At 37.5% G+C, this 23865-nt stretch overlaps 3 protein-coding genes across 4 annotated transcripts; 1 reads left to right on the forward strand and 2 right to left on the reverse strand.

Moving 5' to 3' along the window:
• Positions 1–1022: 1022 nt before the first annotated feature.
• Positions 1023–7615, forward strand: LOC113112948 (voltage-dependent anion-selective channel protein 2). Its single transcript, XM_026278904.1, has 9 exons — positions 1023–1195; positions 3301–3372; positions 3468–3517; positions 3746–3898; positions 3988–4040; positions 4931–5158; positions 5640–5790; positions 6666–6723; positions 6958–7615. Exons 2-9 carry the CDS (start codon positions 3306–3308, stop codon positions 7047–7049), a joined length of 852 nt encoding a protein of 283 aa, XP_026134689.1. The 5' UTR covers positions 1023–1195; positions 3301–3305; the 3' UTR covers positions 7050–7615.
• Positions 7616–9242: 1627 nt separating this feature from the next.
• Positions 9243–14813, reverse strand: LOC113112946 (neurofilament medium polypeptide-like). 2 transcript variants are annotated; one of them, XM_026278902.1, is made up of 4 exons: positions 13581–14813; positions 13332–13456; positions 12601–12627; positions 9243–12516 (listed from the first exon to the last, which is right to left on the reverse strand). In XM_026278902.1, the coding sequence occupies exons 1-4, from the start codon at positions 14577–14579 to the stop codon at positions 9498–9500; spliced, it is 4170 nt and encodes a 1389-aa protein (XP_026134687.1). In that variant the 5' UTR covers positions 14580–14813; the 3' UTR covers positions 9243–9497. The 2 variants fall into 2 exon arrangements, with proteins under 2 accessions (XP_026134687.1, XP_026134686.1); XM_026278901.1 differs by having other exon boundaries at positions 9243–12627; positions 13581–14812.
• Positions 14814–16149: 1336 nt separating this feature from the next.
• On the reverse strand, positions 16150–18269 carry LOC113112947 (interferon-induced protein with tetratricopeptide repeats 1-like). Its single transcript, XM_026278903.1, has 2 exons — positions 18155–18269; positions 16150–17886 (listed from the first exon to the last, which is right to left on the reverse strand). Exon 2 carries the CDS (start codon positions 17882–17884, stop codon positions 16577–16579), a length of 1308 nt encoding a protein of 435 aa, XP_026134688.1. The 5' UTR covers positions 17885–17886; positions 18155–18269; the 3' UTR covers positions 16150–16576.
• Between the last annotated feature and the right edge of the window lie 5596 nt (positions 18270–23865).

Raw genomic sequence — 23865 nt, forward strand, 5'->3', positions numbered from 1 at the left:
TCTAAAACGTTTTTAATCACTAGATTTAGCAAAACTTTTGAAACATCACAGCACAAGCAATGGAACAAACTCACCTTTTTTTTCTTTTTTTTTTTACGTTTTTGTAACTTTAGAAGTGCTTTAGCAGCCCCGAGAGGACAGTGGAGGCATCGCTCAGCAGCACTGACGTCACTTCAGTTGAAGTGAACTGAAAGACACTCAAAGAACGCTCTGTGATTTCTGCAGATAAATAACCACTTGTTCTGAATTTAAATTCGATGTTATTAGCTTCAGAATTATGACTCAGTCGTTAACAGTTATACGAAGCCCACTTTCTTTTGCACTTACATTGAAATGAAAACCAGAAAGTCTGCTGACTAAAACATACCCCCCCCACACCTTTTCCTTTTTGCCAATTGAAATAAGGCTGAAATAAATACATTAAAATATTAGATTTTATTAAATTTAAATTTAAATTATTTTTAAATTAAATGAATGAATTTTATGTTTAACGGAAAACATAAAAAATGATAAGTTCTAAGTTCTAAGATCTATAATTACTAAAACAGAAATAAATAAATCAAAGATAAGTAAAAAAAAAAAAAAAAAAAAAATCAAAAATCAAAAATCAACATTTAAGTCTTCCCTAAATGTTGTTCAATAATAATAATATAATGAAAATGTATAATAATGATTATGATAATAATAATTATAATTATAAACATGGTTATTATTATTTAATATTATTAATAATTTATATTAAATTATATTAAGTATATTATATTAATAATTAAAAATTTGTATTAGTTGTTTGTGGATTTTATATATAAAACTTAGTGAAACGATTTATGTGTCAGTACTTTTTGAACATTTCCAGCACATTTGAACAATACGTGCTAATTTTGGTCACTTTAGTCATTATAAGACATTTTCATACCATTTAAGCTCTAATAAAATTTCTTTAAATTGTTATATTTGAGTAATGGGATATTTCTATATTGGCAACGTGAATAGAAGCACTTGGCTGTAAGCATTTACCATCAGGCACCGATGGGGCAGCCTGGGGTCCTTGAGCAGGAGGTTGTCGGCACGGGTGTGTTACATTACAGTCTCCTTCAGTTCGCCCTCCAACCGGCCGGACACCGCACACTGGCTCAGCGCTGGGAATAAGTTCAACAGTCGCGCCTGAATAACCTCACGCAACTCATTTTAACAGGTACGTCAGTAAGCAACGCAGAAATCATAAACCGCGAACATTTCAGCTTTGGAGCTGTCAAATTGCATGCGTTCTCCCTAGTGCTAGCGCGTTAGCTCGCGTTAGCTGAATCACCCAGAGCTGGGACTCTCGGCCTGCTGTACTGTCACAGCCAGACAGACGCAGCAGCCCGCGGTCTAAGATCATGAACACAGGTCTTCGGCACTCCAGCCTCCTCTGTAGCGTGGCTTTACTCCCAGATCTCCGGCTCAGTGCTGGGCTTCCCGCAGCTCACACGAGGGCTGGAGCCGCCTGACCCGTGTCCCCACCGATCATTTCTACTGCTCTTATTTCTGTGTTTTAATCACAGTTCGTGCCTTACCTTTTTCTGATTTCGTTTATAGTCGTGAGTTTGTCCTTTCGTCGCCGTGCGGGTTTCCTGTGGTTTCTGAAAATGAGGAAGGAGATCCGCAGTCACCATTGCCCTTACTATGCCCTTTATAATGAATCAGTTCTCAGACCCGAGCTGACTTTACTATAAATCTATAAGGTTCCTGCACAAGAGGATACCTTTTTTATTTAATAGAAATGAATACTCCCTTGTTGTTTTTTACTACAGAAGAACTAGTCAGGAATTGTTTCAAAGGTGTAGGAGTATTTCTTTAGAAGTGGTGATGTAGTTCTTCTTGAGAAGAAAGACATGGAAACGCCTGTCATGATTTCAGGGCCAGACTTTCCTTTAACTGTTCTGTATGGGAAAGGTCACAGTGATGTTTTATATTTAGAGTAAGTTACAGCCTATTGTCTCTTTGGAAATGTGATTTTAGTATATGTTCTTATATTTGTTGTCTGAGGATTATTTACAGTGTTTGCAAGGCATTATTATATATTAGTCTTCCAGTCTGCTCTGTTTGGTTGATGGCTTCTTTTTAAAGCTTGCACTCACTAGGAGACCAGCTTGACCAGGCTAAACCAGTTAAGACCAGCAAAAAATCTTAGGCTGGTTTTACATTTTTCCATTGTTTTTTTTTTTAACAGGGGATGGTTCACCTTCAGTTGCTGGTCCCCATTGACTTCTTTTTCTGTTGCGTAGTTTTTCTTTTTCTGTTTTTTTCCATACTATAGTATGGAAGTCAATCAGCAACTGAAGGAGAACTATCTCTTTAAAAACGTTCAAAAGTCTAACCCCAAGGGTATGGTCTCTGTTATTTATTTATTTATTTATGAATTGATTCATTTGAGATGTAATATTAAAATGTGAAAGTCTTGCATGTCACATTACACTTTTCAGTCCATTTCATGTACTTCATTTTCATATGCATGCAAATGCACAATACCGGAAACACAAGCATGAAAAACAAACTTGAACTTTGGAGTACAAAGTGGGGATTTTGTACAGTTTTACATTTTGGATTTATTATTATTTGTTAAATGCCACCGAGCATAACGTCATATGCAGTGTCCAAAGAAACTGAGTGCTCAATGTCTAGTGTGACCACCTTTTTACTGGGGCTAGAATATATTTAGAATTTATGTAAAACATCTTCAAAATTTAGCATTTTGATTGGTTGTCTTTTTTCCATTAGTGTATAATGCATTGTGATTGGTCTCTTCCTTGCAATTCCATGATGAACACAGCCTGTACATTTCCTGGATGTAACTGCAAACACATTATTCAGACCTTACACTAAAGCCTAGCTATTTTTTTCTTTTAATCATCTCCACACCCTTGCCTCCACACCTTCTTCAGTTTTATTGCTATAATTGCCTCTCATGTTGACTTGTGCACATGCTCCACTCTTGTAGATTAGTGTGGAATGAATCAGTGCGTCACTTCCTGCCTCGGTGACTCAGTTAGGAGTGGCCTGCTGTCAGTTCAGATTAGCTGGAGCAGAGCAGCTGCATTCAGACTGGGTCATTTATCAAACTGATATGACACTGGCTCACTACGATTAACCATGGAAAGCTACAGATACCATAGACCACCCAAAACGTCCCACCGCTTTATTTCAAATGGCTCTGATCAGTTGTAACTGTGTGAATGTGTTGGTCTGCTTCTACACAGCTCTATTAGTTATGCTGTTCTTCTGAGTCTGACACACTTTTTTCTTCTTTTTTTTTAATAGATAAAATGGCAATTCCCCCAACATATGCTGATCTTGGCAAATCTGCCAAAGACATCTTCAACAAAGGATATGGTAATGTATCTAATAATCCACTACATCATGCGAAAAATCCCCATTTGTTGTCAGTTAAGGTTATAATTGTTTCCTTTTGGTTTGTTTTCTGAAAGGATTCGGTATGGTGAAGCTCGATGTCAAGACAAAATCAGCCAGTGGAGTGGTGAGACTTTTCATTAAATGTGTTTGTGACCAAAGCAATTTGTCAAAGTGCCAAAAATATTTGTAATGTACAAAGCCAGGTTTATTGGGAGCCTAGATTAGGAGGCAAGCTAGAAGAAAGGAGAAAAGTATAGCTGTAACATGTTTCTTTTTTTTGGTACTTAATGCTTTAAACAATACACCTGCTCCATGAATCTGTCACTGATATTTCTCTTTAATATCTCTGTAGGAATTCAAGACTGCTGGTTCCTCCAACACGGACACCAACAAAGTGGTGGGCAGCCTGGAAACCAAATACAAGAGGTCTGAGTATGGGCTGACCTTCACAGAGAAGTGGAATACTGACAACACCCTGGGCACAGAGATCGTCATCGAAGACCAGGTCTGAATCTGGTTTCAATCACTCGACGACGATGAATCAAAGTGCAGGTGTTTTAGCATGAATACAAATGCTCTTTATCTCTTTTTCAGATTACAAAGGGACTGAAGTTGACCTTTGACACAACCTTCTCACCAAACACAGGGTACTTTTTTTATTTTTCTTGATGGAAAAGCTTCAGATTTGGTTTGAAGCACAGATTTGTCTCAGGGGAGATGAGGGACGGGATGTTGTGTCATGGAGGCCCCGTAACTCAATATCGTACTGAGCAATTCAAGTGTCACCATGTGACAGAGTTAGCTCTGTTTTGTTGTGCATTGATGCATATTTCAAGGTTACTTTGACACGAGCTGTTCTGAGAACTGTAAATGGGTCGGTCAGGAGAGAGTGGCACCTGTCTGGTGTCGTTGGGGTCCGTGCTCTCAGATGACAGAATTGCTGACATGGCCTTCACTGATGTATAGGCTCATGTAGCTCACGACAGGGGCTTTGGATCATGTAGCAGAGAGGTAAAGAGCAGTGTTTGTCTCAGAGCAAGATCAATGGATTTAATCTCCTACTGAAACAGTTTAAAAGTTTGGCTTCAGTCTTTTATTCTCACCAAGGCTGCATACATTTGATTAAACATAGAGCCAAAGAGTCATTTTATAAAATTGTTACAAATTAAAATAACAGTTTCTTTTGTAATACATTTTATATTTGACATTATTTAAATACTACTAAAAGAGATGGTCTAGATTCAGCTATTTGTCACTTGTTTTTATGTTATCTAAAGAAGAAGATTATATATAATATATTTTAAGAGAGGGTTGATAGTTCAAATACACTTTGAGAGTCATTTGTTAAAGTAAATGCATCACTAGTTTGATGGAAAAGAGTATTAACAGTTCAAACAGTTTATATTTCTGCAGACTGGAATTTTGGTTTATAGCTAGTCAAAAGGCAAATAATCCATATGTTTTAAATGCCTTTTATAAACAAATGTGATTCCTCTAAATATGATGCTAAGTCCTGTTTATTTTCCCTCATGAACAGAAAAAAGAGCGGAAAAGTCAAGACCGCATACAAGCGGGAGTACGTCAACCTGGGCTGTGACGTTGACTTTGACTTTGCCGGTCCAACCATCCACGGCGCTGCAGTGGTCGGCTATGAGGGATGGCTCGCCGGTTACCAGATGTCCTTCGACACTGCCAAGTCCAAGATGACCCAGAACAACTTTGCTGTAGGCTACAAAACCGGAGACTTCCAGCTGCACACTAACGTGTAAGTCCTGAAGCATCACTACATCTTTCTGAGTGCATGAGACTGGGACCTGGTTTACTTTAGTGGGGAGGAGTGTTGATATAGGGAGAACTGATGTACACAGAGACAGAGTTTGCTTAGACGTCAGGAATTTTACTGCATCTTGTCACCGGAATGACACATTACTTGTCACTTAATATGCCTTATAGACAGGGACAATCTGGACAGGATTATAAAATCATGATTTTTCTTTTCATGCATACAAATATAATGATGAATAATAAAATAAAGTTATGCACTAAATGGCATTTTTGATTGTTCTTGAAAATATTTAAAGAAATTGCTCTTTGTGAGAGTGACTAGAATTTGCAAGAAAAGTCATTTTGTATAAGCATCCAGGAGTTAATGTGCCACTGTTTGATTGATTGATTTGAGATTTCAGGACAAGTTGTTTTTTATAATGGTCTAGTCTTAATGATTCTTAATTTGTCTGTCCCTGCAGTAATGATGGCTCAGAGTTTGGTGGCTCCATCTACCAGAAAGTGAGTGATAAGCTGGAGACGGCTGTGAATCTGGCCTGGACAGCAGGAAGCAACACCACACGCTTCGGGATTGCTGCCAAGTATCAGCTGGACAAAGACGCTTCCATCAGTGTGAGTAAACTCGCATTGCTTTTACACAAATCAGCAGTTTCAGAAGTAGGCGACTGCTTGTTTTTGCATCTGATCCCATAAAATACAATTTCTCAATGTACTTTTCCCAGAATAATAAAGGGTTTAGGGATAAATATAATTATTACTTGATATTATCAATTTGCAGTGTCCTTTATACCACCGGTTCTCAATTATGTTCCTGGGGACCCACTGCTTTGCACTTTTTGTATGTCTGTTTTATTTGACACACTTGGTTCAGTTTGTGGAGCTCTCTCCTAATGAACTGATGATCTGTGTTAAATAAGCGATGCAGAGCAGTGGGTCCCCTGGAACAGAATTGAGATCCACAGCTTTATAGCAGTGTAAGGTGCACTTACACTGTGATTAAATTTACCAGCCAAAGCCAAAAAGGATGAGTAATCTTCTTTTATCTGGCATCTTACAAAACAAACAGTCATTGTATTGCACCATGATCTATATTTAGAGAAAAGTGTATTTACACAAGCATTACAGTAAAAGGGCGCAATGCATTCCATGCTCAAATGATGATCATTAGCTCTCCTACACAGACAATGACAAAGTTTAAGGCTATTGTGATGCAAAACAAAACAAAAAGAAAAGCCCCAGAGTCGACATACTCTGGTACAGCTTTTATATCGATTTTATACACTGAATTTTGCATCCACTCACAGTAAATTTTAAAAGATTTGTGCCCCTATGCTGCTGAGCATCCGATGGCAACTCTGAATCAAATTGTGAAGATTCCCAGAACTCTTAAAAGTACAGCATCTGTTTAGTTATGTGTTTGTGATTTGAATGTTACATTTGGCTTTGCATGTGAGCATTATGTCACTATTTTCCTTTCTATTCGACAGGCTAAAGTGAATAACACCAGCCTTGTCGGTGTCGGTTATACTCAGACTCTGAGACCAGGTACAGTGAAGAGTTTCTCTAGATGAATTTCCTGTATTACTATTTACCCTTTATAACTTGCTAGTGAAAGGCATTGATTTCTTTTTGTTTTATAGTTGGTAACATCATCTGTCCACAACACAATATGATTCACTTCAGCTTTGGAGACTGATAAAACTGCTTAGAGATGCAACCCATTTATGTGGTTACGGTGATGTAAAAGCTGCAGTGATTTAATTTGTAATGGTTTTTCAGGTATCAAGTTGACCCTGTCGGCCCTGGTTGATGGAAAGAGCATCAATTCCGGTGGCCACAAGCTGGGCTTGGGCCTGGAGCTGGAGGCCTAAACCTGCTCCTGCTTAACGTCAGGGACAAGGGAATATCAGAGAAATCTGGCCTTAAATCTAACTCCAACAGCAACCAGCAGGGGGATTCCAGATGAGATGAGATGCGCGTAAAGGCTCATCAAAAGCGATCATGTTTCTTTTTGTCACCTCCTGGTCCTCATGCCCTTGTTTGTTTTTCAATTGTAGTTGTTCTCTTATAGACATTCAGCTACAAATTAACTACTACTTCATCTCTCTCCAGCACTGCCACAGTAATGATATACTCTTTGGGACGGAGGGTGTCTGTGGCTTTCTGTTGTGTTCCCTTCTCAGTAAGCCGGTGGTGGGTTTGGGGCGGATTTGTGACACAACTGTCTCTGATTTCATCATTTGTATTGTATCTGATATTCCTTAGTCGTCTGAATGCGATTCAAGCCACCACTTAACTCGATATTAAAGGTTAACCCTGCTATTATTTAAATGCTGTTATACTGTTTTCTTCTTTCCATGCACGCAAGGACAAGCTTAAGCAGTTTATTTTTCCTTCGGCATCCATCCAGAGTAACCGTTGTATGTAAAGTCTGCCCTTGAACTGAGCAGTTTTTGGGTAGCCTAATGGGGAGATGAACGCTGGTGCCCCTGTACTGGCATTTCTGGTCTTTTATTTTCGTTTGCAGCACAGACGACTATCTGTGGCTCACCGTGATGGCAGAGCGGGTCTTGTGGGTGTGGTTTGAGTTCAGTACCCTTTGCTCCTAAATCCCTGAGATCATGCATTCACAACACCTGAGAGGTCCTTATGTGTATGTTTGAACTTTTCAATAAACTATTTGAATTCATCTGATATCTTTTGCTGCTTACAAAGCAGATTGGTTCTCATGCCATAAAGTCTAGCTCAGAACTATATTAGACCTAAAATACTGCAGAGGAACAACAGTGCTTAATGTAAATACTCTTACACAGCTCAATTAACAGGCTTATTCACAAATGGCAGAAGAAAAGCATCACATATCTTTGACAGAATACAAGGAAAAAGAAAAAAGAAAAAGCCATTATTAAAACTAGAATGACCTCCGCAGTTTTACATTTTTGTGTAATTCGGGCAACAAAGTCGATTTAAGTCATTTATTATGGTTTAATACTACTTTCATTTAATGTGTGTTCACTGTTACTGGGAAATCTAAATTCTATTATGCATTTGCAAAATTTAAAATTTTCTTGGAACATTGTGCTATCGGAATGTTTTGGGTCTATGAGTGGTTATCTATCTATCTATCTTTCTATCTATCTTTCTTTCTATCTATCTAGTTAAAAATTGTGCTGTCTTGGGTCACCATCTTACACTACCAATGAACATTTAGATTTTCTTAGGACTTTGTAATGTTTTTGAAAAATAAGTCTCTTATGCTAACTAAGGCTTTTTTTAAATTTTATTTTAAAATTATTGTAAAAATATCATTAGAGTTTAAAATAAGACATTTCTTTAAATGTATTTTTTCCTGTGATAGCAAGGCAGAATTTCCAGCAGCCAATCTTTAGGTTCAGAAGACATGCAGCTTATTGTTTTTGTGGGGACGGAAAAAAAAATATTTTCCAAAGTTATTTTATTAATAGAAAATTGCGCTTATTATATTGTAACATTCTACATGTCTTTGGTTCTCAATTCTGTTTGTGGGGACAAAACCCTGCTCTGCACATTTTGCACGGGTCCCTTATTTAACGCACCTGATTCAGATCATCAGCTCTTTACGAGAGAGCTCCATGAACTGAGTGTCTGAATAAAACCATTAAGTTCTTCCAAAATGATTCTTCCAAACATTCGAGCTGTATCATGTGCAATGTGAAAGGTTCCTGGAGCAAAACCACCTGTCAGCCATTCTTCTATGGACCTAGTGTCAACTGTGGAACTGTGAGTATCAAAAAACTGAGATGTCTTAAAAGATTTAGCAGGGTTTTTATGGATACAGAGTTCCTAGGAGATGCCAAGAATAATTCAATGCCTTTTAATCATTTATAGATGAATTGCTGTTATATTGACACAAGGGATTATTTAAGATTATGCAAGTACTGGTTGGCAAGTGTTGCAATCGAAGATGAGACGAAAAGCAGCAGAGGATGAAACACCCGCATTACCAAACAGTTTACAAAACTCAATTCTGTAGTTCCTCTATATGAAATATAGCTCTTGAATTAACATACTGACAAACACTGATATGCTGCAGTATTTATTCAGTTAATATGTAGCGTTGTTTTAATACATACATTCAGCTGATCAGAGCGAGGGACAAAGCAAAATAAAATCTTGCACATTCCTCGTAATTCACATTCATTATGTACACACAGATCACAGTGTACTCATGCATCTGCATCAGAAATATCACACTTCCTGTTAGCAGTTTCTAAAGTCATGCTCAAAAGGGGGCGATTTGAACATTCTCTTTTCAAATTTTTTTTCCTGCTGTTTATATTCTACATTCCACTAGAGGGCTTAGTTGTTTCTTCTGGACCTTTGATGTCCATGTTGTCCTGCTTGCTGCTCTCTTTGACCTGCTCATGTGCACCACTGTCTTCTGGAAGAGTTTCTTCACTTTTAACATCTTTGCTGGTTTCACTGCCTTTGGTTGTCACACTATCCACCTCTACAGTTTTATCAGGCATCTCCTCTTTGCTTTTTTTAATATCCTTTTGCTCAGACTTTGCATCAGATGTTATTTCCTGAGTTTTGGGGGGTTGATTACTCCGTGTTTCATCAACCTGTTTCTCTGTGACTTTAGCTTCCTCTCCACTTGTTGCACTTTCAGAACTGCTATCGCTTTTGCTCTCCTGTTGTTTCTTTGACTCTTCAGGTGATTTTTCTTGCTCACCTTTGGAGAGGTCCTTGTGTGTCTTTTCTGTTTCTGTAGACTTAGCGTGTTCAGCCTTATCTGTTTTTACACGGTCACTTTTTTGGTCCTCTGATATCTGTGACTTTTCAGGTTGTGATTTTTCTTCCACAACTTCTGAAAGGTCCTCTTGTGTCTTTTCAGTTTCGTTAGTCTCGGCATGCTCAACCTTTTCTGTTTTGATGCTGTCTACACTTTTTTGGTCCTCCTGTATTTGAGACTTTTGAGGTTGGGATTTTTCGTCAGCAACTTTGGAAAGGTCTTCTTGTGTCTTTTCTGTTTCTTTTAGCTTGCCAGTTTCACCCTTTTCTATTGTCACACTTGTTTGACTACTACTGCTTTCCTCCTGTTTCTTTGACTCTTCAGGTGATTTTTCTTCCTCATCTTTGGAGAGGTCCTTGTGTGTCTTTTCTTTTTCTTTATGCTTAGCGTCTTCAGCCTTTTCTGTTTTTACACTGTCACTTTTTTGGTCATCTGGTATCTGTGACTTTTCAGGTTGTGATTTTTCTGCCACAACTTTGGAAAGGTCTTCTTGGGTCTTTTCTGTTTCTTTTAGCTTGCCAGTTTCACCCTTTTCTATTGTCACACTTGTTTGACTACTACTGCTGTCCTCCTGTTTCTTTGACTTTTCAGGTTGTGATTGTTTTTCTGCATCTTTTGAAAGCTCTTTTTGTGTCTTTTCTTGTTCTTTAGCACTGATACTTGCATCCTTTTCTGTTTCTTTAGGCTTAGCGTGTTCAGCCTTTTCTGTTTTTATACGGTCACTTTTTTGGTCCTCCGGTATCTGTGACTTTTCAGGTTGTGATTTTTCTGCCACAACTTCTGAAAGGTCCTCTTCTGTCTTTTCAATTTCATTAGTCTTGGCATGCTCAACCTTTTCTGTTATGATGCTGTCTACACTTTTTTGGTCTTCCTGTATTTGAGACTTTTGAGGTTGGGATTTTTCGTCAGCAACTTTGGAAAGGTCTTCTTGCGTCTTTTCTGTTTCTTTTAGCTTGCCAGTTTCACCCTTTTCTTTTGTCACACTTGTTTGACTACTACTGCTTTCCTCCTGTTTCTTTGACTTTTCAGGTTGTGATTGTTCTTCTGCATCTTTTGAAAGCTCTTTTTGTGTCTTTTCTTGTTCTTTGGCACTGATACTTGCATCCTTTTCTGTTTCTTTAGGCTTAGCGTGTTCAGCCTTATCTGTTTTTACACTGTCACTTTTTTGGTCCTCTGATATCTGTGACTTTTCAGGTTGTGATTTTTCTGCCACAACTTCTGAAAGGTCCTCTTCTGTCTTTTCAATTTCATTAGTCTCGGCATGCTCAACCTTTTCTGTTTTGATGCTGTCTACACTTTTTTGGTCCTCCTGTATTTGAGACTTTTGAGGTTGGGATTTTTCGTCAGCAACTTTGGAAAGGTCTTCTTGTGTCTTTTCTGTTTCTTTTAGCTTGCCAGTTTCACCCTTTTCTATTGTCACACTTGTTTGACTACTACTGCTTTCCTCCTGTTTCTTTGACTCTTCAGGTTGTGAATGTCCTTCTGCATCCTTTGAAAGCTCTTTTTGTGTCTTTTCTTGACCTTTAGCACTGATACTTGCATCCTTTTCTGTTTTCATGTTGTCTACCAGTTCAACTTTGCTATCTTTTACAGACTCTTCAGGTTTATGTTCCTTTTCGTCTTTACTTGATTGAGCCTCTTGCTTTGTCCCCACAGGTTTCTCTGTTAGTTTGTTGTTATCCTCTTGGTCTTTTTCCATAGGCTCATATTTCTTAGTTTCTTCCTTTACAGTATCAGGTTTGTCTCTTTTTAAAGAAGTGTCCTCTCCAGTAGTCTGTTTTCCACTCTTCGTATGTTCGGGAGATGCTTGTTTATCTGGTTTGGGAGTATCTTCCTCCACAGGCTGCACTGGAGCTAATTCTTTCTCTTTCTCTGTTGATTTTGCAGTTGTAGATTCTTGAGATGAGATTTTATCATCTTCGGTTTTTGGAGAAGTTACCCCAACAGTCTGCCCACCAGGCTTAGGTTTAACTTCAGTTGTTGCTTCAGGATCCTGTGGTTCTTGAGATGGTTTGTCTTTTGGTACAATTTCTGATTTCTCTGGCATTTCTTGATTTTCTGACAGATCTGGTTTGGGGACATCTTTCTTTGTCTCTTTAGCTTGTTTATTTTCCTCCTCAGGTTCTTCTACCTTTCCCTGCACGTCATTCTTCAGGTCTTTGTGCTCTGTGCCTTTTTCATCCTCATCTTTATCTTGTTCATCAGTGGCTTGTTCTGTAGAGTCCTGGGTTGGTTCAGAGTCAGCATCTTCTTGTACCTCAGAATCAGCTGGCTCATCTTCTTTTTCAACACTTAGTTCGACTTCAGTTTCCTCTGTATCTAATTCAGGATTGGTTTCATTGCCATTCACTATGACTGGTTCTTCAGTATCTTTGGCCACTTGTGGAGTTTCACCCTCTGCATCTTTCTCACCACTCTCCTCGTCTGGTTTGTCACCCTCTCTTCCCTCCTCACTCTTTTCAGAGCCAGTGTCTGATATCTCCACATCTTCTCTGGTGGTTTCTGTAATAATCTCTTCAACAAATTTGTACTGAGGCTCTGCTTTTTGAGTTGCTCCCCCCTGCCTTTTGACACAAGGGATAGTATAGATGGGTGACTGTCTGTAAATGTATGGTACTGAAATGTGCGCATCTGAGATTGTAGAGTACCTTGACTCTTCACCCTCCAGAAGTTTTCTGAATATAAAAAAGAAAACAATTCATCATGCTCAATTAGCCTGTGCATTTTAAATTTGGTCAGACTAAACTGCATTATCTTAAAATATGTCAGTGCCATTGTTTTGCCTAAAGGTGCCCACCAGTGATGATTTTTTTTACCCTTAAGGCACATTTATAAAAAGCAATTTTAATTATCCTAAATAATCAAGATACATTTAACTAAATAACACAAGTCTAAATGGTCATGAAGGCCACCAACCAAATCATGAAATTACACAATTATAAAAAAAAAAACATCAACTCATTGTAATCAATCAACAAATTAGTTGGCATAAAAAGCACTTAGTAATGATTATTTGAAGTTAAAATTAGCCTATCTGTCCTGTTTAATAAATATGTAATTATTTATGTCACTTAATACATGATTGTGTTCCTAGAAGGCATGTGGAAGGATGTATCTACAAGACTACACATTCTGGGCTATTTAGTTGGTTGATAGAGCTGGCAGTCTATTTATTCGCACTGTTCAAGGACCTGAAAGAAATTAATTCTAATACTGGATAAACACTATTTGCGAAGCCAACAGAATCAGGTATGGAAAGCGACCAATAATACATCAAGTAAAATTATATTTACTCACCAGTAAAACGGTTTACAAAGTAGTGCGTAATTAATAGTTTGTAATAAAATGGTTACAAAAAAAAGTGTTAAAATCAAAGTACCTGTAGGAATAAATTTCAGTGTCCAGTGCCGTTTTGACATTGAGAAGGTCCTGGTACTCCCTCAGATGACTGCTCATGTCACATTTAGCATTTTTCAGCTCAAATTCCAGCTCTCTGATTGTGTCCTGCAAAATAAGAAAACACAATGGGAACGCATTACTTACTGTTAGATTATGAGAATTGCAAAATTATGTATTCCTCATACTGAATGATTAAAATCTTCTATCAGTGCCTGACACGGTGTGTTACCTGGTAGTGATGGATTTCAGCATTGTGCCGTTGCTCGAGGTCATACAGCTGCCTCTCCAGCGCTTCCCTCACTCCATTCACAGAGTCGAGCTCAATGCTCCTGGACTGGAGCTGTCTCCGGTGTTCATTAATCTCTGCTTTAGTGGCCATGAGGGCTTCTCTGTTGACCTCAGCAGCTTTGGTCAGTTTAGCGAGCTGCGCTCGAAAGCGTTCCTCAGCATATCGGATGTCAGGATCCGTGTGACCTTCGAGTTGCATCCTGATGTCTCTCAGAGCTGCAGTGACATCACTTCTACTAAAATCACTTCTTTCTGCTGTCACGTGACCCTCTTGGATTTGGGCCATCATTTCGGCTACCTCGCTTTCGTGGTTTTTCTTCAAGAAGCTTATCTCCTCTTCGAGAGCTTTAGCTTTCCTGTCCATCTCTTGTTTGGCTAGGTATGCATCACTAATGCAATTCTTTAGTACTGATATGCTGTCCTCCACATCGCTTCGACCACGAGCCTCTCTCTCATACTTTTCTCTCAAAGTGTTAAACTCTTGCTCCAGGTTCTGGCGGTTTGTCTCAATTTGATGCTTTTGAAGGCCTATCTCATGAACTTGCTGCCTCAGACTACTAAGTTCTGGGTCATACTCTTTGGACAGAGAGGCAGAGGATTTTGCTCTCACTTTAATAGCCTCGATTTCTTTCTCTAGTGCTCTGTTTTGGTTTTCCAGGTGATGGACCTTCTCGATGAATCCGGCGAAGCGGTCATTGAGCCCCTGCAGTAACTCTTTCTCACTGATTTTCCTCAGATTCTTTCCACCTGCATATTTGTTTGTAAAATCGAAGCTTTCGGCCGGATTAGCGGCGAATTCGCTAAGGATTGCATTACCTCTCGGCGGTGCTGTAGACCCAAAGCTGAAGGCAGACCTTGAAGTGAGCTGGGATGAAGGACGCACCGTTTGGTACCGGTACTCTTCCCGTGTCCGTCCAGGTGAATGAAGAGCACGCTCCATTGTGAGGCTGGTGCCTTTTCCTTTGCAGCGTTTAGTGAAAATGGATCCCTTTATATACTGCAATAGATGCTAGGTTAGCGTAATGGAGCTGTCCATACTGGTTAAATGCACAGAATCAGCTGTTCAGCTCAGCATCCTTCGCGCGCGCGCGCGCACTCACTCACTCACGCCTCCGTCGATCTCCCGGGAACAGACGTCACATGAACTGCTCTCGTCTGCAGATTCCCAAACTCTAAAATATTTTGTTTTGTAAATTCGCAGAGCTAGAATACACATTGTGAATGTAAAAAGGCGGCATTTATTTAATTATCAAATTCAGAAATTAAAAAAAGGATCAGTTCTCACAATTAACTATGACTTTTGCCTCAATAAATTTACAGCTAATAGATAGGCCTAGTTGTAATGTTTCGGTATGGGGAAGGATTAAGGGATCTAAAATATGGTCATGTAAAATAAGGAATTCATATTTGCTTTTTAAGTAATAATATTAACAGCAAATATGCAATGAATGATAGTGAGCCACTACAGGGATAATTGGTTCCTAAACCTTAAGTGTTACCCTTAACGTACATTAAAAATTATATCCTATAATATAGCTATAATGTAAATTATGCCTGCTCTGAACTGCCTCGGCCCCTAACATCAAAATATATGGTTATCACTGCTGTGTAAATGGATTTAAGCCACCTCTGAGCAGCATTAAACAGTATCATATATGCAAGTGATCATAATGTGGCATTCGAATGGTTAAAAACTTTACATATTTGTTCTGTTTAAAATTGTGTGTGTGTGTGTGTGTTATATATGGAGATGTACTAATGTAGGCTATTGTTTTTCTGGTTTAATATATGTAGAGAATTCCATATTCTATTGCTGCAAGCTCAGCAAAATGTTATATACTGCGGTAGCGTATGTGATTTTCAGCAGAACTGTGAAAATCAACCGCTTTATATCTATGTTGCTTTTATTATTTAACAACACTACTATTTCATCATATTGTCAAATGTGCAGATATTTTACTGCAACAGCAACATTCTTCAAGCTATAATGTACATATTTGTGCTGCAGAAAAGCACAAGTCAGCTCTACATTTTCAGTCATGCTGAGCGGTCACTGAGCTGGAATCGATCCAACAGCACAGCTTCTACATGAGCAGCCAATAACAACATAAGCACCACACGCACTGTATGCATTCTCATGTGAGGGTGTCTAGTTTAGAAATAAATACTTTACATTTAGTATAACACATTTACATAGTCTGAAACCATTAGTGCTTGTTTATATTTAACATATTTGTCATTTTGTGTCTTTTTTTCATTAATTTGATTGAGACTGTAAAATATCTCACAGGGTTTGTGTGTGTTTCTTGAACTCCAGATAAAGCAAAATTCCTGCAGCTAATTGAAAAAATAAATCTGTTTTGAATACTAGCAATTTAGCTCGTATTCGCTCTGCTTGTATTGATCTAAAGGTGCATGTCTGCTGCATATTTTAACTAAAAATGATAAAGAAAACAATGCTTAGGTCCACTGAAATAAAAATGCTGCACTCTAAGCAGTTGTCATGTTAATTTATCAACATAATTCATCATATTTTAGATGTTGGAACAACTAAAACCACTGATAATTTTCAATATTTCCTTCAATTTTGATACATTCAGTCATCAGTGCATCATAAAGAGGCATAAGGGAGGGGGGGGGGCATCATGAAAAACTGCATTACATGTGTGTACAAATTGAGGTTTAACTTGAAAAGACACTTAAAGACTACATTATGTTAATGTCTTTACACAAATGGCTGGTTATCGTCATCTACCTGACAATTGATTATAATAAACATTTGGAAAAACAGATTATATACTGTAAAAATAATACACTTATATATATAACTCTGCTAACACTCAGTGGATCAAAAAGGAAACAGCAGAACTATTGCTATGATCATTACGTGACTGAAGATTACGACAGGAACTTGAACAGAGATTGAATTGATCTCTCTTAATCATCTTGGTTCTCTGTTTTAAAGGAATGAAAGAACATCCGGATCTCATATGTGTCCCGTCTGTCATGCTGAAGGACTTTCCTCAGTCTGTTTCTGCATGCCATCCATTCGCTGGACACTCGCCCCAGCATCATTCCTTGTTTATAATGCTCCACCGCAGCTCTCTCTGAGCCCAACCTGTACTGCTTGAAATCCCCATACATGCGATGCCAGGCTTGACGGTCAGCTGGCTTCAGGTCAGGGAGGGCAAACAGCTCGGTGAACTTCTGCTCTGCTTTAGCCATCTCCTTTTGCTCTGCATACCTCAGTGCTAACTCCAGCTGTGGGTATATGTAGCCTGGGTTTAAAGTGGTACCCTTCTCTAAGTGGTGAATGCAAAGGCCCAGCAGCTCCGGATTGTGTACGTCATTCATCTGCATGGCTTTCCAGCGGTAGTTGTTGGCAATCTCATGATGTAAACGAGACGAGTCGGGTGCTTTCTTCAGCATTTCCAGCAACACTTTCAGGGCCTTGTCATAACACTGCTCTTTCTTCATGAACTTTGCAACATGCAGAACAACGCTGAGGTTATCTGGAGCCATGGCGAGCGCTTGCGTCATGTATTGCCATGCTTCTGCGTTATTTCCGTTCTTTGTGTTCTTGTAACACTTAAGCCCCAGATACACATGGATCATTGCATTCTCCGGGTCCAGGTTCAGAGCTTTCTTCAACTGGAGCACAGCAGGAGACTCTTCAAACCGTACACGCTTGTACTGACCAATCTTCAGTCCCTCCAGACGGAACAGAGAAAAGGCAAAGCCTGTGTTCCATTCCTTGTCATCCGGCTCTTTCTGTAAAGCTTCAAGGAAACTCTCCTTGGCCCTGATGTAGGTCTTTCTAGAAAACTTGAGAAGCGACCAGGCTTTTTCGCTCTGAACTTCTCTGTGAAGCTCTGCTGGAGACGGAGCAGGGAAAGCTCTAAGGATTTCATGCACTTTCTCTGTGTAAGTCTCAGCCTCCGTCACATTTCCCATGAGACGGTGCACCCAGGCCAAGTTTCCATACGTCACAATCACATTGCTGTCATTGTCCGGATGTTCCTTCTTTGCTAGTTGCAGGTTCTTAAGCGCCTCATCGTTAAATCCTTGTAAATGCTTAATAAAGGCCAAAAAGTTGAATTCTCTTTGTTTCAGTTTTCCTCCACACTCGCACTTCACTGCCAGTCTCTCACGAACTTTCACTTCGAGAAAGTTAAGGTCAGCATCTTCCTTTTGCAAGTCCCAAGTAAAGTGGCAGGACAACAGTTTAAGTTTGTCCTCAGACATTCCTGTATTGTTTAAAATGCAAAATAGATGCAAAGTTTTTATCTGACTTACAGATTATTTTCAATAGGACATTAAATGATCAGTAAAATATCATTTCTATAAAATACTTTTTTAAAAATGATTTCAAAATCTATTAATTCAAGGCATTGCCTGATATATTACTGCATATTTATAGTAAAATATTTTATATTATTGATGTAGAGCTGCTCATTTTATTTACTTATTGATAAAATTAATAGTCACATTATGAAAAGAGATACAAAGTCTTACCTACTGCAAATCAATGAGATCCTCATCCAAACTCTGTCTGATGAAACATAGTTGCTGGGGAGGGTTTTTATAGGGAAGGTTAGGTAGCCTAATTTTGGGAGATATGCGAGTTAAGTTTCAGTTTCCACCTCATGCTCTGATTAAGGATAAACGAAACTGTATGTGTGCAAGGTCAACAACCCAGTAAAATATAATACTGCTTCAGTACTTTTGCGTGCCAGTGAACAATTCCTGGTCAGATAAGGGATATGTAAAATTACTATCAGCGACTTTAAAATCTATTTAATAAATTCGCTGATATGTTGATCTAATAATTTGATCCTACATAATCAGTTGTGACTGTAACTTTAAATATCAATAAATTATTACGTACAAAAAGATGAGGAAAATGACAAACAGTCATGTTGCACACAGAAGGCCTACTTACAACAAATAATTGGTTGCACACAGTTGAGTAAGTACTAACAAGTCAATAAAGATTTTCGCACAGGACAAATAACTTGAAACTGAAGAGAAATTACGCCATCTAGTGGCGAAACATTTTATGACGTTGCATTGCTCGAGAGTTATACAAATATTAATTTAGCTGACCAAAATATTTATTTATTTTTATTTTTTAAATAATAATGAGATTATAGCCTTTGCTATAATGTTTACGTTTCAGTTTAATGAAATATATTAATCGTTTTCTTGGCCACTGCATTTTTTTTGCCACTGCAATTTCTGTTGAAAGTTATTTATTCTGAAAAGTAGATTTTGAAAAATTAATTTGTGTCATGTAAGTCTTTTATTTTTTTATTGTTAAATAATCTAGTTATCTTTTGATAGTCAGTGTTAGGGAATACTTAAAAAATTACATAAAATTGATATTTTAATGATAAAATCGTTTTTATCTTTACCAATGGTTTTTAGCTGCAGGTTTAATGCAAATAACTATTGTTACCTCCACTCCAGCCTAGAAGTTACTTGTTCTAATTTTACAATGTAAATCCCTAGTGAAAATCTAAATATTGTTTTACCTTTACTTTTCCCAGACATATACTGTAGGGTGTTATTTTCAGTGTTGGGCAAAGTTACTTTTAAAAGTAATGCATTACAATATTGCATTACTCCATAAAAAAGTAACTAATTACGTTACTTGGTTACTTTTTATGGAAAGTTATACATTTTTAAAACTGGACAGGGCTTGCTCGTTTGTTTTTAAAATATTTTTAATTTTGGCAAATATTAAAGTCACACCAAAAGTGAAAATGAATACGCCTCAGACTGAAGGGAAAGTACATTTACGTCTGTACAGTAGAATGCAGAAGAAGAAATGTCAACACACTTCACCAATAAAAAAAGACATACAAATGTTTTTCTAGAGTAATTTTTGGTTATTAGTATGGTTGAACTGGATAATTGAAACTGGATAATCAAAGGTCAGAAGCAAAGACATTGGTTAATAAAATGGGCTTAAATACATAAAGAATATTTGTGTTGTCTAACATTTATTTATTGCAGGTTTGCGTCATATTCTGATTTGCATTATTTTTATATTTGTGGAATACTGAATGTTTTTTTTTTTTTTTGAGTGAGATTTTATTGTTTTTTTTTTATTGTCATATTATAAAACTATAGGATAAAATGAGGCAATTGTAGAAAAAGCACTTTGATGATTAACTTTGTGCAAATATCAGCACCCAGGTGTACATTCACATCTGTCTCCATCAGCAATCAGCGTAGAGTCTGATGGACATTTCTGCATCTCGTCCTTCAATCGCTGCTGGTCAGCTTTAAACTGATGACTGTGCTTTTACAGTGGCAGGCAGTAATCAGTATCGAAATTGAGACATGTGTATGTGTATCTGGAGGAGCAACTTAACAGAAACAGTTTTTCTAATAGATACAGTGTCCTAATAAAACAAATTACTCCAGCTGCATTAACATGCATCCTGTGTACACACCGGTTTTTTTTTTTTTTTTTGTACACACCTAAGACAGATGCCGAATGTGTTTTACAGGTAAGGAGTGAAAAGCAAACACATGATTTTCATGAATTATGTTGCTTTCACTGACCAATCTTAATAGTTTTATTGGCTTTTATGAGTTTTGCGAGATTAGCCATAAACTGAGTCAGCTCAGCTGCCACCATCATCAGGTTTTTGGGATCCTCCATAGTTCTCTTAAATCCGAAATATACAGGTAAACAAGGTCACCTGTGCAGTATGTTCACATCTACTGACCTCTAGTGTAAGTGTGTGAAACTACACATGAAACTATCAAGAGTCCTATTAACATTACATTACTATAAAATGTACACTGAAATGGAAAAACATGAATAAACCTGGAAATATGGAGAATTTTAGGTTTTTGAAGAAGATTACATTTATAATGTATACCTACCAATGTATACATATTTAAGGTCCAACAAATGTGGTTTCATACTTTTGAATCCTGTACACATTTATTTCTTATATATGATCTCAGCTTATTACAAAAATCATTACCACAACACTAAACAAACTAATTGACCTTTAAAAATGTGTCTTTATACAACTTCTAGACACCCAATTTAGTTGAATTAGAGAGAAGCATGCCACTTTCAGGCCCAAAACACCCCAAAACACCCCAAAATGTAAAATAACTGCATTTAGCAAGCAATATATTTTAATGTATTTGTATTAGTAAAATTACTGTTACTGAATATTTGAACATAACTAGTCATAATGAAAGCAGCAATAAACCTACACCTGTTCTTGCCAAGAGGAGACTAATAGTAGAAAGCATCTAAATGTCAGGAGTCAGACTTAATCAACCCAAACAGGAGACAAGTGCAATTGTGATGTGCAAGTGATACTTCATTTAGTCTTTTTAATGCAGAAAGTCCATATTTTTGTTTGTTTGTCCCCCTAAAGATAAAGGAGATGAGGCTGCTGTTTGCATGATATTGAGTTTTATAAAGTGCTTTTGTTCAATGGCTGTAGGGAAAAGCATGATAATACCCCCGAATAAAAAGCTTAACACAATCTAGATAGAAAATTGGGGAGAATGACATATAATTTGCAAACAGCAGATATTCTGAGACCTTTCAAGAGGCTTACAGGCTGGTTTAATATAATGTCCAATGCCATCACAGATGTCAGTGGCATAGTAGCCTATTCCTCTTATTTACAGTGTATTCCAGTTGCTGTTTCAAATACTGTACTTTTATGAATGGTAAAATTAAACTATAAAGTAATAAATATAAATATAAAAATAAATATAAAACTGTTTATATAATAGCAATTTTCACTCAGAAATTGCTTGTAAATCTGTTTCTTTATACATCTCCAATGCAGTTATTTATTTTTTTAATTTTGGTTTTAGTTGTAGTTATTTTAGTAAACCAAGTTAAACTAAATGAAAATTAGAAATATTTCCTCGGAAAATGTTTACTCTTTTGTGTATATACTTTATTTCAGTTGACTTTTATTTCAAGTAACAAAGTGTGTGTTTTTGTTTTCCAAATAGTTTTACTTATATAGCTAACTAATAACCCTTAGCAAAAGTAAATGGAAGTGTTTTTAATACACATACTGTACTTGCTCTCAAGTGGATGACAGATTGTCTATAACTCTCAGTGAAGGTTGTGCATATCTGGCTTGTTTGTTCAGAGAGTGTTCATTTCAATATTGCCAACTTAATGAAATATGTTTTAATTGCCAGTCTTTGTAGTAATATGCACGTTGCCCCTGGAACACTTCCTCCCACACACAGTAATGAACTGAACGTGTAAGTGTGTCATATGGTAAAATGGTTTACTTCATCTCATCACTGGCGTTTCAAATGGCACATTTGTCTGTGTGTGTGTGTGTGTGTGTGTTTCACAATGAGAGAACCAGAGCACAATGCTAAGAAGAGCGCAATCCCCGTATCAGAGACCGGGTGATGGGGCGTTCTCAAAGGAGAGGCCTACTTCTTCTGTTGATTCGTTAATTAGGTATGCACAGATGCAAACAGATCTCCCTGCCCACGTACAGTATAACTCATCAGCAGTGAAATATGGGGCATGACTACCTCTGTCTTTGAATCTTACTCTTGCTGAAAGAAGAGATGCCTGTAAATAGCAGTTCAAGTCTGCTTGCAGAAAATCAGATGCCGTGTTTTCGTCTCCTCTTCTCCCATTGCTCCGGGAAGCTTATGTGACTCTAATTGTTCCTGCTACTTGTGCCAAGTACCCACTGTTCTCTGACACCATCTACAGACAGGGCCCGGTCCCTCGGCTGCTCTCAGTCTCTGTTTAAGGACTTGCCATCTGTGGAGAGTGCTTCTCTTGCTGTTCCCGGCTCGGATTGGATTTGCTCTTCCTTTGGCTGTCAGAGCATCACCTTGAAATATGCTCACAAATGCTCTCAGAGGGCACGAGAAAGCAATGCAAGAAAAAAAAAAAGCCCTCTGCCGCTGAAAGAAGAAAGGAAAACACATACGAAACTTTGATATGAAACAAAATAATTCAAGAGGTTGCTCCTTTGTTTTCTTCAAATGTGGCGAATAGAGTTGTATTTTTAAAAATGCATTACTATTATAAAAAAGAGCTGCTGTGACTGTCTTCTTACTTGCATTCAGCAGTGTCTGCCTAATGCTGATAAAAATCCACTTAAAAAAAGAAAAGAAAAGTAACTCGTGTAACCCAACACTAAACTGATATGAATCATAAAAAGTATACAGCAGCATTAAGTAGTGAGTGTTTTTGTGTGTGTGTACACACACAGAATTAAGTATGTATTATTTAGTATTTATTATAATTTCTGGAAGCAGAGAATGCTGTACTTGTTTTCTTGCAGCAAGTGGCAGTGTTGTCTACATAATGTTATGTTTAGACTGCGGTTTGCGGTGGCCTCGCCGAAGAGAAAGTGTAAAATAACTCTAATATAGTGATCAAAGATACAAATTTACCTCGATGACGTACAGTAGCTCAATGTTTGAATTGTATAATGATAACTTTATTTTTTTCGCCCCTGAGTTAGGGAATGTTTTATTTACATTTTAACAACAACAACATTATGATTATGATGAGGGTGATGATGATGATGATGATGATGATTATTATTATTATTAGCTTTGTTTTGAAATATCTGTGCTGAAACCCTGAAGCCACCATACAAGGTTTTTGAAAGTTATAATTGAAAGTTATAATACATAAATAATTCATGTAATTCATATGAGTCATAATTTTACTTTTGTGTTTAATTTTGATTATGCACTTATATGTATTAATATTTTTCTTTACAAGGGAATAGAATAGAATTAGAATATAAGTTAAGCTTTCAAGCAAGCAAACAAAGAATTCAAATGAATGTGAAAGTGTCAGATATCAGTTGGGACAATTACATATATCAGAAATAAGCAAGTACAATAATTTTTTTCTACCTTTTTTATCTCTTCTTTATCGTAACAATGTGCCAAACCTGGTCTGCATAAAATGGCAGGTGCAGTTGTTTGAATTTCAAATCACTTATGCATCTTTTTTTTATTTTTTATTAACGCTGCATGTAAATAAATACAGATTTCAGTTTCTGTGGAGTTGCATGTGGAAATGACAGTCCTCAAAACATCAAACAAACTGCTTCAGGGCAATCGCACCATCGCAAGCCCTATAATGTGAAAGGCACTGACACCTGAAGCAAGGTGCAAAAAAAAAGACAAATGTCATTTTTTCAGAAACAATTAGTGAGAGAGCCTTCGGATTT

Source organism: Carassius auratus, chromosome 13 (genome assembly GCF_003368295.1).
Source record: "Carassius auratus strain Wakin chromosome 13, ASM336829v1, whole genome shotgun sequence".
NCBI lineage: Eukaryota > Metazoa > Chordata > Actinopteri > Cypriniformes > Cyprinidae > Carassius > Carassius auratus.